The 13,930-nt window shown below is 51.9% G+C and overlaps 1 protein-coding gene across 3 annotated transcripts; it reads left to right on the plus strand.

The window, feature by feature from the left end:
* Positions 1 to 4,065: 4,065 nt before the first annotated feature.
* Positions 4,066 to 13,634, plus strand: LOC137319523 (ubiquitin carboxyl-terminal hydrolase CYLD-like). 3 transcript variants are annotated; one of them, XM_067981656.1, is made up of 6 exons: positions 4,066 to 4,260; positions 4,853 to 5,350; positions 8,754 to 9,017; positions 9,511 to 9,616; positions 10,513 to 10,599; positions 13,398 to 13,634. In XM_067981656.1, the coding sequence occupies exons 2-6, from the start codon at positions 4,853 to 4,855 to the stop codon at positions 13,493 to 13,495; spliced, it is 1,053 nt and encodes a 350-aa protein (XP_067837757.1). In that variant the 5' UTR covers positions 4,066 to 4,260; the 3' UTR covers positions 13,496 to 13,634. The 3 variants fall into 3 exon arrangements, with proteins under 3 accessions (XP_067837757.1, XP_067837758.1, XP_067837759.1); XM_067981657.1 differs by lacking the exon at positions 10,513 to 10,599 and having other exon boundaries at positions 13,398 to 13,466; XM_067981658.1 differs by lacking the exons at positions 9,511 to 9,616; positions 13,398 to 13,634 and having other exon boundaries at positions 10,513 to 10,581.
* The last annotated feature ends 296 nt before the right edge of the window (positions 13,635 to 13,930 follow it).

Raw genomic sequence — 13,930 nt, forward strand, 5'->3', positions numbered from 1 at the left:
ATTCCAGCCTGTAACTCACTCCCGGGTATCTGTTATTCTATATATAAACCCCCCGAACCCCTCGAATAGATTCCAGCCTGTAACTCACTCCCGGGTATCTGTTATTCTATATATAAACCCCCTGAACCCCTCGATTAGATTCCAGCCTGTAACTCACTCCCGGGTATCTGTTATTCTATATATAAACCCCCTGAACCCCTCGATTAGATTCCAGCCTGTAACTCACTCCCGGGTATCTGTTATTCTATATATAAACCCCCCCGAACCCCTCGATTCGATTCCAGCCTGTAACTCACTCCCGGGTATCTGTTATTCTATATATAAACCCCACGAACCCCTCGATTAGATTCCAGCCTGTAACTCACTCCCGGGTATCTGTTATTCTATATATAAACCCCCCGAACCACTCGATTCGATTCCAGTCTGTAACTCACTCCCGGGTATCTGTTATTCTATATATAAACCCCCCCGAACCCCTCGATTAGATTCCAGTCTGTAACTCACTCCCGGGTATCTGTTATTCTATATATAAACCCCCCGAACCCCTCGATTAGATTCCAGTCTGTAACTCACTCCCAGGTATCTGATATTCTATATATAAACCCCTCGAACCCCTCGATTAGATTCCAGTCTGTAACTCACTCCCAGGTATCTGTTATTCTATATATAAACCCCCCGAACCACTCGATTAGATTCCAGTCTGTAACTCACTCCCGGGTATCTGTTATTCTATATATAAACCCCCCGAACCCCTCGATTAGATTCCAGCCTGTAACTCACTCCCGGGTATCTGTTATTCTATATATAAACCCCCCGAACCCCTCGATTAGATTCCAGCCTGTAACTCACTCCCGGGTATCTGTTATTCTATATATAAACCCCCCGAACCCCTCGATTAGATTCCAGCCTGTAACTCACTCCCGGGTATCTGTTATTCTATATATAAACCCCCCCTGAACCCCTCGATTAGATTCCAGCCTGTAACTCACTCCCGGGTATCCGTTATTCTATATATAAACCCCCCCGAACCCCTCGATTAGATTCCAGCCTGTAACTCACTCCCGGGTATCTGTTATTCTATATATAAACCCCCCGAACCCCTCGATTAGATTCCAGTCTGCAACTCACTCCCGGGTATCTGTTATTCGATATATAAACCCCCCGAACCCCTCGATTAGATTCCAACCTGTAACTCACTCCCGGGTATCTGTTATTCTATATATAAACCCCCCGAACCCCTCGATTAGATTCCAGCCTGTAACTCACTCCCGGGTATCTGTTATTCTATATATAAACCCCCCCGAACCCCTCGATTAGATTCCAGCCTGTAACTCACTCCCGGGTATCTGTTATTCTATATATAAACCCCCCGAACCCCTCGATTAGATTCCAGTCTGCAACTCACTCCCGGGTATCTGTTATTCGATATATAAACCCCCCGAACCCCTCGATTAGATTCCAACCTGTAACTCACTCCCGGGTATCTGTTATTCTATATATAAACCCCCCGAACCCCTCGATTAGATTCCAGTCTGCAACTCACTCCCGGGTATCTGTTATTCGATATATAAACCCCCCGAACCCCTCGATTAGATTCCAACCTGTAACTCACTCCCGGGTATCTGTTATTCTATATATAAACCCCCCGAACCCCTCGATTAGATTCCAGCCTGTAACTCACTCCCGGGTATCTGTTATTCTATATATAAACCCCCCCGAACCCCTCGATTAGATTCCAGCCTGTAACTCACTCCCGGGTATCTGTTATTCTATATATAAACCCCCCGAACCCCTCGATTAGATTCCAGCCTGTAACTCACTCCCGGGTATCTGTTATTCTATATATAAACCCCCCGAACCCCTCGATTAGATTCCAGCCTGTAACTCACTCCCGGGTATCTGTTATTCTATGTATAAACCCCCCGAACCCCTCGATTAGATTCCAGCCTGTAACTCACTCCCGGGTATCTGTTATTCTATATATAAACCCCCCGAACCCCTCGATTAGATTCCAGCCTGTAACTCACTCCCGGGTATCTGTTATTCTATATATAAACCCCTCGAACCCCTCGATTAGATTCCAGCCTGTAACTCACTCCCGGGTATCTGTTATTCTATATATAAACCCCCCGAACCCCTCGATTAGATTCCAGTCTGTAACTCACTCCCAGGTATCTGTTATTCTATATATAAACCCCCCGAACCCCTCGATTAGATTCCAGCCTGTAACTCACTCCCGGGTATCTGTTATTCTATATATAAACCCCCCGAACCCCTCGATTAGATTCCAGCCTGTAACTCACTCCCGGGTATCTGTTATTCTATATATAAACCCCCCGAACCCCTCGATTAGATTCCAGCCTGTAACTCACTCCCGGGTATCTGTTATTCTATATATAAACCCCCCGAACCCCTCGATTAGATTCCAGCCTGTAACTCACTCCCGGGTATCTGTTATTCGATATATAAACCCCCCGAACCCCTCGAATAGATTCCAGCCTGTAACTCACTCCCGGGTATCTGTTATTCTATATATAAACCCCCCGAACCCCTCGATTAGATTCCAGCCTGTAACTCACTCCCGGGTATCTGTTATTCTTTTTATAAACCCCCCGAACCCCTCGATTAGATTCCAGCCTGTAACTCACTCCCGGGTATCTGTTATTCTATATATAAACCCCCCGAACCCCTCGATTAGATTCCAGCCTGTAACTCACTCCCGGGTATCTGTTATTCTATATATAAACCCCCCCGAACCCCTCGATTAGATTCCAGCCTGTAACTCACTCCCGGGTATCTGTTATTCTATATATAAACCCCCTGAACCCCTCGATTAGATTCCAGCCTGTAACTCACTCCCGGGTATCTGTTATTCTATATATAAACCCCCCGAACCCCTCGATTAGATTCCAGTCTGTAACTCACTCCCGGGTATCCGTTATTCTATATATAAACCCCCCGAACCCCTCGATTAGATTCCAGCCTGTAACTCACTCCCGGGTATCTGTTATTCTATATATAAACCCCCCGAACCCCTCGATTAGATTCCAGCCTGTAACTCACTCCCGGGTATCTGTTATTCGATATATAAACCCCCCCGAACCCCTCGATTAGATTCCAGTCTGTAACTCACTCCCGGGTATCTGTTATTCTATATATAAACCCCCCGAACCCCTCGATTAGATTCCAGTCTGTAACTCACTCCCGGGTATCTGTTATTCTATATATAAACCCCCCGAACCCCTCGATTAGATTCCAGTCTGTAACTCACTCCCGGGTATCCGTTATTCTATATATAAACCCCCCGAACCCCTCGATTAGATTCCAGCCTGTAACTCACTCCCGGGTATCTGTTATTCTATATATAAACCCCCCCGAACCCCTCGATTAGATTCCAGCCTGTAACTCTCACTCCCGGGTATCTGTTATTCTATATATAAACCCCCCGAACCCCTCGATTAGATTCCAGTCTGTAACTCACTCCCGGGTATCTGTTATTCTATATATAAACCCCCCGAACCCCTCGATTAGATTCCAGCCTGTAACTCACTCCCGGGTATCTGTTATTCTATATATAAACCCCCCCGAACCCCTCGATTAGATTCCAGCCTGTAACTCACCCACTCTCAATTTTTGTTCACTTTACAATATATTTCACCATCAATAAGGTTCAGAAATTCTACCCAGTTTCTGATTAAGACATTGCTAATTAAAGTGCACAGTTTGAATTCTAAGCTCTGTGTACTTTAAGAGTCCAATTATAATTTTGCCGACAGCATCTTCCTGCCCCCTTTAAGGGGATTCCCCCTGATGAGTGGGGATTTCCAGTTGAAAGTGACGCTGCAGGGGGATGTCCCGCTTCCCCCTCGATGCCAATTGGTCGGAGAGGGGGGCGGTGCCTATCCCTGATTGCCAGGTGGGCGGGGCTTGGCCCCTTCCGGGTTGCACTCCCCTGCCCTTCCAACATTGTGCTGTGAACTTTTGGGGAAGTTTTTGTGACTTGCTTTTCTTGTTCAGATGCGTTGAGATCAGAGTGGCGAGTGAGTGAGGGAGGGAGGGAGGGAGGGAGAGCATCCCAGGTTCAGGGGAGGGGGACATCAGGGGTGAGGGTACCAACCAGCCCGCTGGTCCAGGGACCCAGGCCCCCAGAAGGGACGGACTTCAGGGAGAGGGAGACAGACTCACCGTCTCCCCGCCTGCTCCAGGTGCCTCCAACAACCACCCTCCCCATCGGCCGCCCAGTCTCCGAGGCCCGAGCAGGTAACGGTTAAATTTCTTTCCTGGGGTGGTGCTTGGCGGGGGGAGGTGGGGAAGAGTCCTGCTGGGATGTGTGTGTGTGTGTGTCGGAGGTGGGGTGGGGGCGTAGGTGTGAGGGTATTCGAACAGGGGTTTCCCTGGTCCTTTATCAGGGAGGATGCCAAGGGTGGGGCGGGCGATGGTGGGGGGCTGGGCTACGATTGGGTTCTCAGTGCCCCCCTGGGGGGGGTTGGGGAGGATGTGGGGAGGGCGCTGGTAATCAGCTGCCGATCAGCATCCAGCGACTCGTGCTGGGTGGGGAGCGGGGCAGTGGGGCGGGGGGGGAAATCCAGCGAGGGCAGGATCGGCAACCTATTCCCAGTCGGAAATCCTCCCGTCCGGGACGGTCGGGCGAGGGTACCAGAGGAGGAGGGTGGCGGGAGGTCGTGGAACCTGGCTCCCCCTCCCTCGCCCCCCCCCCGCCGACGGCCCCTACAGCGTGAGGGGAGGGAGGAGGGAGAGGGAGGGGAAAAGAGGCGCCATTTTGAAATGAATCAATGATCTGGAACCTTCTGACCGGTGTTTCCCCCCCCCCGCTCCCCCCTCACTTTTTAAGATGGAGGCCGCGACGAGCAGCATCAAACCAGCGTGCGCCCTGTACATCTTGACCAAGGACCAGGCCGGGAGGTCGAAGGTCGCCAGGGGCAGCCTGCTGACGGCGGACTGGGAGCAGGCCGGGAGGTCGAAGGTCACCAAGGGCGGCCTGCTGACGACGATGGCGGACAGGGAGCAGGGCGGCCAGCCCAGGAAGGGCCCGCTGCGGGTCAGGGCGCTGGAGTGGGGCGAGGCCCTGACCGTGGAGGAGAGGGACGTCAGGGAACTGGACCGGGCAACCTTCGACCTACTGGGGGCGGTGACCGACCCCGAGGAGCGGCTGGCCATGTCTCGCAGTGAGCAAAGGCTGGCTTGGCTGGCCTCCCTCCGCACTGGGGCCAGGGTCCGTGTCCAGATCACCTCCTCCTCCAAAGAGAAGGCCCTGGGGGTTGTCCGTTTCCGAGGGCCCATCGCCATGTCCAAGCCCCTCTCCGCGACCTATTTCGGCATTGAGTTACTGGTACCTAAGGGTTAATCCTCCATTAATTAGGTCCTCTTATGTGGGAGAGAGAGGGACTGAGAGACACCAGTCAGTGTACAGATATCACCCTGAGAGAGAGGGAATGAGAGACACCAGTCAGTGTACAGATATCACCCTGAGGGAGAGGGACTGAGAGACACCAGTCAGTGTACAGATATCACCCTGAGGGAGAGGGACTGAGAGACACCAGTCAGTGTACAGATATCACCCTGAGGGAGAGGGACTGAGAGACACCAGTCAGTGTACAGATATCACCCTGAGGGAGAGGGACTGAGAGACACCAGTCAGTGTACAGATATCACCCTGAGAGAGAGGGAATGAGAGACACCAGTCAGTGTACAGATATCACCCTGAGGGAGAGGGACTGAGAGACACCAGTCAGTGTACAGATATCACCCTGAGGGAGAGGGACTGAGAGACACCAGTCAGTGTACAGATATCACCCTGAGAGAGAGGGACTGAGAGACATCTGTCAGTGTACAGATATCACCCTGAGGGAGAGGGACTGAGAGACACCAGTCAGTGTACAGATATCACCCTGAGAGAGAGGGACTGAGAGACACCAGTCAGTGTACAGATATCACCCTGAGAGAGAGGGACTGAGAGACACCAGTCAGTGTACAGATATCTCCCTGAGAGAGAGGGACTGAGAGACACCAGTCAGTGTACAGATATCACCCTGAGGGAGAGGGACTGAGAGACACCAGTCAGTGTACAGATATCACCCTGAGAGAGAGGGACTGAGAGACACCAGTCAGTGTACAGATATCTCCCTGAGGGAGAGGGAATGAGAGACACCAGTCAGTGTACAGATATCTCCCTGAGGGAGAGGGACTGAGAGACACCAGTCAGTGTACAGATATCACCCTGAGAGAGAGAGGGACTGAGAGACACCAGTCAGTGTACAGATATCACCCTGAGAGAGAGGGACTGAGAGACACCAGTCAGTGTACAGATATCACCCTGAGAGATAGGGACTGAGAGTCACCAGTCAGTGTACAGATATCACCCTGAGAGAGAGGGACTGAGAGACACCAGTCAGTGTACAGATATCTCCCTGAGAGAGAGGGACTGAGAGACACCAGTCAGTGTACAGATATCACCCTGAGAGAGAGGGACTGAGAGACACCAGTCAGTGTACAGATATCACCCTGAGAGAGAGGGACTGAGAGTCACCAGTCAGTGTACAGATATCTCCCTGAGAGAGAGGGAATGAGAGACACCAGTCAGTGTACAGATATCACCCTGAGAGAGAGGGACTGAGAGTCACCAGTCAGTGTACAGATATCTCCCTGAGAGAGAGGGACTGAGAGTCACCAGTCAGTGTACAGATATCTCCCTGAGAGAGAGGGAATGAGAGACACCAGTCAGTGTACAGATATCACCCTGAGGGAGAGGGACTGAGAGACACCAGTCAGTGTACAGATATCACCCTGAGAGAGAGGGACTGAGAGTCACCAGTCAGTGTACAGATATCTCCCTGAGAGAGAGGGACTGAGAGACACCAGTCAGTGTACAGATATCACCCTGAGGGAGAGGGACTGAGAGACACCAGTCAGTGTACAGATATCACCCTGAGAGAGAGGGACTGAGAGACACCAGTCAGTGTACAGATATCTCCCCGAGGGAGAGGGACTGAGAGACACCAGTCAGTGTACAGATATCACCCTGAGGGAGAGGGACTGAGAGTCACCAGTCAGTGCACAGATATCACCCTGAGAGAGAGGGACTGAGAGACACCAGTCAGTGTACAGATATCTCCCCGAGGGAGAGGGACTGAGAGACACCAGTCAGTGTACAGATATCACCCTGAGGGAGAGGGACTGAGAGACACCAGTCAGTGTACAGATATCTCCCTGAGGGAGAGGGACTGAGAGACACCAGTCAGTGTACAGATATCACCCTGAGGGAGAGGGACTGAGAGACACCAGTCAGTGTACAGATATCACCCTGAGAGAGAGGGGACTGAGAGACACCAGTCAGTGTACAGATATCACCCTGAGGGAGAGGGACTGAGAGACACCAGTCAGTGCACAGATATCACCCTGAGGGAGAGGGACTGAGAGACACCAGTCAGTGTACAGATATCACCCTGAGAGAGAGGGACTGAGAGACACCAGTCAGTGTACAGATATCACCCTGAGAGAGGGGACTGAGAGACACCAGTCAGTGTACAGATATCTCCCTGAGGGAGAGGGACTGAGAGACACCAGTCAGTGTACAGATATCACCCTGAGGGAGAGGGACTGAGAGACACCAGTCAGTGTACAGATATCACCCTGAGAGAGAGGGGACTGAGAGACACCAGTCAGTGTACAGATATCACCCTGAGGGAGAGGGACTGAGAGACACCAGTCAGTGCACAGATATCACCCTGAGGGAGAGGGACTGAGAGACACCAGTCAGTGTACAGATATCACCCTGAGAGAGAGGGACTGAGAGACACCAGTCAGTGTACAGATATCACCCTGAGAGAGGGGACTGAGAGACACCAGTCAGTGTACAGATATCTCCCTGAGGGAGAGGGACTGAGAGACACCAGTCAGTGTACAGATATCACCCTGAGAGAGAGGGACTGAGAGACACCAGTCAGTGTACAGATATCACCCTGAGGGAGAGGGACTGAGAGACACCAGTCAGTGTACAGATATCACCCTGAGAGAGAGGGACTGAGAGACACCAGTCAGTGTACAGATATCACCCTGAGGGAGAGGGACTGAGAGACACCAGTCAGTGTACAGATATCACCCTGAGGGAGAGGGACTGAGAGACACCAGTCAGTGTACAGATATCACCCTGAGGGAGAGGGACTGAGAGACACCAGTCAGTGTACAGATATCACCCTGAGAGAGAGGGACTGAGAGACACCAGTCAGTGTACAGATATCACCCTGAGAGAGAGGGACTGAGAGACACCAGTCAGTGTACAGATATCTCCCTGAGAGAGAGGGACTGAGAGACACCAGTCAGTGTACAGATATCACCCTGAGAGAGAGGGACTGAGAGACACCAGTCAGTGTACAGAGATCACCCTGAGGGAGAGGGACTGAGAGACACCAGTCAGTGTACAGAGATCTCCCTGAGGGAGAGGGACTGAGAGACACCAGTCAGTGTACAGATATCTCCCTGAGAGAGAGGGACTGAGAGACACCAGTCAGTGTACAGATATCTCCCTGAGAGAGAGGGACTGAGAGACACCAGTCAGTGTACAGATATCACCCTGAGGGAGAGGGACTGAGAGACACCAGTCAGTGTACAGATATCACCCTGAGGGAGAGGGGATAATGCTCTTGCTCAGTTGAACAAGTTTTGGCTGGAAGTCACGTAATTTTTTTTCTCACCTCGGGGCCTAGGCCTGAATTGATCCCCGGTCTCTCTTACAGGGAGCTGCCTCGAAGAAGGGCTTCACGGACGGAATGATCCAGGGGAGACGTTTCTTCAGCTGCGGCGAGAACGGAGGCGTCTTCGTCCCGGCCTCCCGGCTGGAGACGGCGGAGGAGGGCGACCGAGAGGCCTCCTGGCCGGGCTTGGAGATCGGCAGCAAGGTCTTCGTCAAGCTCGACAACACCTCCCAGTTCGGGATCGTCAAGTTCTGCGACGTCGTCCCTGGGAAGGCTGAGAACGGCGTTTTAGTGGGGATCGAGCTGGTGAGAGACGGAAATCTTGCCTCCGGGGCTCCTGGGCGGGGGGGGTCGCGTGTGGCCCAGGGCGGTCAGGGTCATGCCAGTTCACCAATTGTATGGAATTTACAGCACAGAAACAGGCCATTCGGCCCGACTGCTCCGTGCTGGTGTTTATGCTCCACACGAGCCTCCTCCCTCCCTACTTCATCTCACCCTCTCAACATCTCCTTCTGCTGCCTTTCTCCCTCTGGCACTCATCTGGCTTTCCCTTAATCCCCCCAAAGCCAGCCATTCCCCACCCGCCCCCCCCGCCCGCCCCGATTGACAGCAGAACTGGCACCTTTTCACTCCTAAAATGGCCGACTCACCAGAGGAAGCCACAAAATGGAGTCACACGCGGGCAATAAGGGGGACTGTCCTGAGTCTGGTAATGGTGGGTGATAATACGCAGAGCGAGGGGGAGTCGTGGAGTGTTACCACACACAGTGATGTCTCTCCTTTTTGTCTCGTGGGCCAGGATAACCCCGTTGGCGGTTGGAATGGGAGATTCAATGGACGACAGCTCTGCACCTTTTCGGACAGTGTTTACGGGATAATCCTGCCTCTCGTCCACGTCCATCTATGTAAGACCCAGTCTGGAACGGTACAAAACTTCCGGACGCGTTGCGCGGGAAGAGGCCGTCTGAAATTGCCTCGAGGTGTTCTCTCCCTCCCGAGGGCTCTGAATCACGACGGGCTCCGGTCACCACCCCCCCCGTCTGGCGCCCTCCGCTACCTCAGTGCGGGTGTCCACCAGATGTTCGACCGTGAGGGGGGTTGGGTGATCCGGGGCAGGTGGCCATGGTCGATTTGACTCACCCGTCGGAGAGGGAGAGGAGACCTCCGTCCCCCTCTGTCTCGGGCTGGATTTGACCCCCAGAGGGTGAAAGGTCAGTGTCTGACCCACTGCCCCCCCACCCAGTCCCCCATCGGAGACAAGAGACCAAGGGAAGTGTCTGAAAATGCAACAACAACAAGGGCGTCACCCTGCCAGACGGTCAGTCAGCCCGAGAGTCCTTCTCTATGCTTCCCGTTATTCTCCGAGAGATGAGCGCCAAGTGATGAGGACAGGACGTTGGCTGCGGGATAAATATTGGCCAGGACACCAGGGCGAGGTCCTGGCTGTTGGCCCTTTCACACGCACCTGAGAGGGACGCGCCTCGGATTAGCGTCTTAACCGAAAGACGGCGCCTCCCACAGAGGGGCAGTTACCATCACCGGAGGGGTGGGCGGGGGGGAGTGTCGGCCCTGGATTGCGGGGCTCGAGTTTCCGGGGCGGGGTCTCGAACCCACGAACCTTCTGACCTGGAAGCGAGACCGCCACTCCTTTGACCCCGGGTCCCAGTGGGGTGAGAGGTCGTCTGAAGCCCTTTGCTTTTTTTTTTGGTCCTGGCGGCCTGCTTTGACCTGTTGCCTGTGCGCTCTCTCTCTCTCTCTCTCTCTCTCTCTCGTGCCTGACTGCTCGCCTCTGCCACCGCAGTGACCCCCAGCCCTGAACAACGGCCGACTGCTGTCGTTATCATGCCCCGGGGAGGAACGGAGAGAGACGCGCAGATCAAACAGAGAGGTAAGTGCCTCGCAGAGCGCGCGAACCTGGAACATGCTCCCTGAACCTCTCCGTCTCTCCGCCTCTCTCTCCTCCTTTAAGACGCTCCTTGAAACCTACCTCATTGGCCAAGCTCTCGGTCACCTGTCTCCTTAAGTGGCTACGTGTCAAATTTTGCCTCATTTACGGTCCTGTGAATCGCCTTGGCGCCAATATAAGGCATTGCATAGTCATTGAGTCATGACCAACGGTGAAAAAGCTCTCTTGTCGAATGCCCTCCAATTGTGGGCACCAGACTTTAGAAACGTAGAAAATAGGAGCAAGAGTAGGCCATTCGGCCCTACGGGACTGGGCCGCCATTCAAAACGATCATGGCTGATCGTCTAACTCAGTATCCTGTTCCCGCTTTTCCCCCATATCCCTTGATCCCTTCAGCATTAAGGAATATATCGATCTCCTTCTTGAATACATCTAATGACTTGGCCTCCACTGCCTTCTGTGGTAGAGAATTCCACAGGTTCACCACCCTCTGAGTGAAGAAATTTCTCCTCATCTCGGTTCTAAATGGCCTGCCCCGTATCCCGAGACTGTGACCCCTGGTTCTGGACTCCCCAGCCATCGGGAACATCCTCCCTGCGTCTAGTCTGTCTCGTCCTGTTCGAATTTTATATGTTTCGATGAGATCACCTCTCATTCTTCTGAACTCGAGTGAATATAGGCCGAGTCGACCCAATCTCTCCTCATCCGTCAGTTCTGCCATCCCAGGAATCAGTCTGGTGAACCTTCGCTGCACTCCCTCCATGGCGAGGACATCCTTCCTCAGATAAGGAGACCAAAACTGCACACAATACTCCAGATGTGGTCTCACCAAGGCCCTGTATAACTGCAGTAAGACATCCCAGCTCCTGTACTCAAATCCTCTTGCAATGAAGGCCAACATACCATTCGCCTTCCTAACTGCTTGCTGCACCTGAATGCTCACTTTCAGCGACTGGTGTACAAGGACACCCAGGTCTCGTTGCACCTCCCCATTTCCCAATCTATCACCATTCAGATAAGAATCTGCCTTTCTGTTTTTACAACCAAAGTGGACAACCTCACATTCATCCTCGTTATACTGCATCTGCCACGTTCTTGCCCACTCACCCAACTTGTCTAGGAAGGATGTCAAGGCCTTGGAGAGGGTGCAGAGGAGATTTACCAGAATGGTCCCAGGGATGAGGGACTTCAGTTATGGGGAGAGACTGGAGAAGCTGGGGTTGTTCTCCTCAGAGCAGAGAAGGTTAAGGGGAGATTTGATCGAGATGTTCAGAATTATATCTGGTTTTGACAGAAGCGTTGGGGAGAAATTGATTCCAGTGGCGGGAGGGTCGTTAACCTGAGGACACAGATTTAAAATAATCGACAAAAAATCCAGAGGCGAGATGAGATTTTTTTTACGCAGTGAGTTGTGATGATCTGGAACGTGCTGCCTGAAAGGGCGGTGGAAGCAGATTCAATAATAACTTTCAAAAGGGAATTGGATAAATATTTGAAAAGGAAAAATCTGCAGGGCTACAGGGAAAGAGCAGGGGGAGTGGGACTAATTGGACAGCTCTTTCAAAGGGCCAGCACAGGCACGATGGGCCGATTGGCCTCCATCTGCGCCGTCAGATTCCACGATTCTGGATGGGTGACCGTGCTGGGTTTCACGGGGCCCCGGCCGCCCTCCGAATGCCTCGCCCGAGTTGGCCCGTGTGAGGCTATTCGACCATGGAAGGGGCATGGCAGCCACGGCTGGATTCTGCTCTCGCCCCGACCTCCGCGCCCTGCGCTGCACGGTGATCGGGAGCAGGGACCCTGGCTGACTTGTCCCTGCCCCTGAGGCAACGGGACGCTGAGGCGGAAAGGATTCACCCAACCCTTCATGAAAGGTGCCACCAATATGCAAGTTCTCTCCTCTTTCCTTCTCTTTTTTTTTCTTTCTCATGATCTCTCTCTCTCTTTCTCTCTCTCTCTCCCTCTTTCTTTCTCTCTTTCTTTCTCCATCTCTTTCTTTCTCTCTCTCTCTCTCTCTCTCTCCGGCCCTCTCTTTCTTTCTTGCTTTCCTTCCATCTCTCTTTCTTGTTTTCGTTCTCATCTCTCTCTCTTTCTTTCTCTCTCTCTCCTTCTCTTTCTTTCTCGCTCCCTCTCTTTCTTTCTCTCTCCTTCTCTTTCTTTCTCTCTCCCTCTCTTTCTTTCTCCTCTCCCTCTCTTTCTTTCTCTCTCCCTCTCTTTCTTTCTTGCTTTCTAATCTTTCTTTCTCTCTCTCCCTCCTCTTTCTTTCTCTCCTACTTTCTTTCTCCATCTCTTTCTTCTCTCTCTCTCTCCTCTTTCTTTCTCCATCTCTTTCTTCTCTCTCTCTCTCCCTCTTTCTTTCTCCATCTCTTCTCTTTCCCTTCTCTCTCGCCTCTCTTCTTTCTTGCTTTCCTTCCGTCTCTCTTTCTTGCTTTCTTTCTTTCTTTCTCTCTCTCTTTCTTTCTCTCTCCTTTCTTTCTAGCTCTTGTTTTCTTTCTTTCTCTTTTTCTTTCTCTCCTCTCACACCCTCTCTTTCTTCCTTGATTTCTTTCCTTCTCTCTTTCTTGCTTTCATTCTTTCTCTTTTCCTCACTCTCCCTCTCTCTTTCTCTCTTTCATTCTCTCCAGGGGTGTAGGAATATCTCATCTTCTCTCTCCTCTCTCTGTCCCAAAACGTCTCATCTCTTTCTCTCTCTCTCTCTCTCTGTTCAGGAAGGTTTTACCTTCTCTCTCTCTCTCCCTCTCTATCTGTCCAGGAATGTCTCATTTTCCCTCTCTATCCAGGAAAGCCACAAGAAGGAGGAGATCACCAATCACAATGGTGTCCAGGGGACAATGATGGAGTTGGACCAGGTATGGAGGGCATTGCTCTAGATGGCTGAGGTGTTGCTTATCTTTCCATTGAGGCCAGTGTTGTGGCAACTATTCCATAAAACGGCTACATCCACGGGGATTGTGTACAATGGGAGTGAATGGAAAGGGTTTGATCCATTGGGATTGTGTACAATGGGAGTGAATGGGAAGGGGTTTGTTCCATTGGGATTGTGTAGAATGGGAGTGAATGGGAAGGGGTTTGGGTCCATTGGGATTGTGTACAATGGGAGTGAATGGGAAGGGGTTTGATCCATTGGGATTGTGTACAATGGGAGTGAATGGGAAGGGGTTTGATCCATTGGGATTGTGTACAATGGGAGTGAATGGGAAGGGGTTTGATCCATTGGGATTGTGTAGAATGGGAGTGAATGGGAAGGGGTTTGATCCATTGGGATTGTGTACAATGGGAGTGAATGGGAAGGGGTTTGATCCATTGGGATTGA

The sequence above is a fragment of the Heptranchias perlo genome, unplaced genomic scaffold, assembly GCF_035084215.1.
Source record: "Heptranchias perlo isolate sHepPer1 unplaced genomic scaffold, sHepPer1.hap1 HAP1_SCAFFOLD_855, whole genome shotgun sequence".
Lineage (NCBI taxonomy): Eukaryota > Metazoa > Chordata > Chondrichthyes > Hexanchiformes > Hexanchidae > Heptranchias > Heptranchias perlo.

Coding starts and splice junctions, on each gene's coding strand:
- LOC137319523 (XM_067981656.1), top strand. CDS start 4,853: ATGGAGGCCGCGACGAGCAGCATCAAACCAGCGTGCGCCCTGTACATC. Junction 9,018..9,510: donor TTTTAGTGGGGATCGAGCTG/GTGAGAGACGGA, acceptor CTCGTGGGCCAG/GATAACCCCGTTGGCGGTTG. Junction 9,617..10,512: donor TCTCGTCCACGTCCATCTAT/GTAAGACCCAGT, acceptor CTGCCACCGCAG/TGACCCCCAGCCCTGAACAA.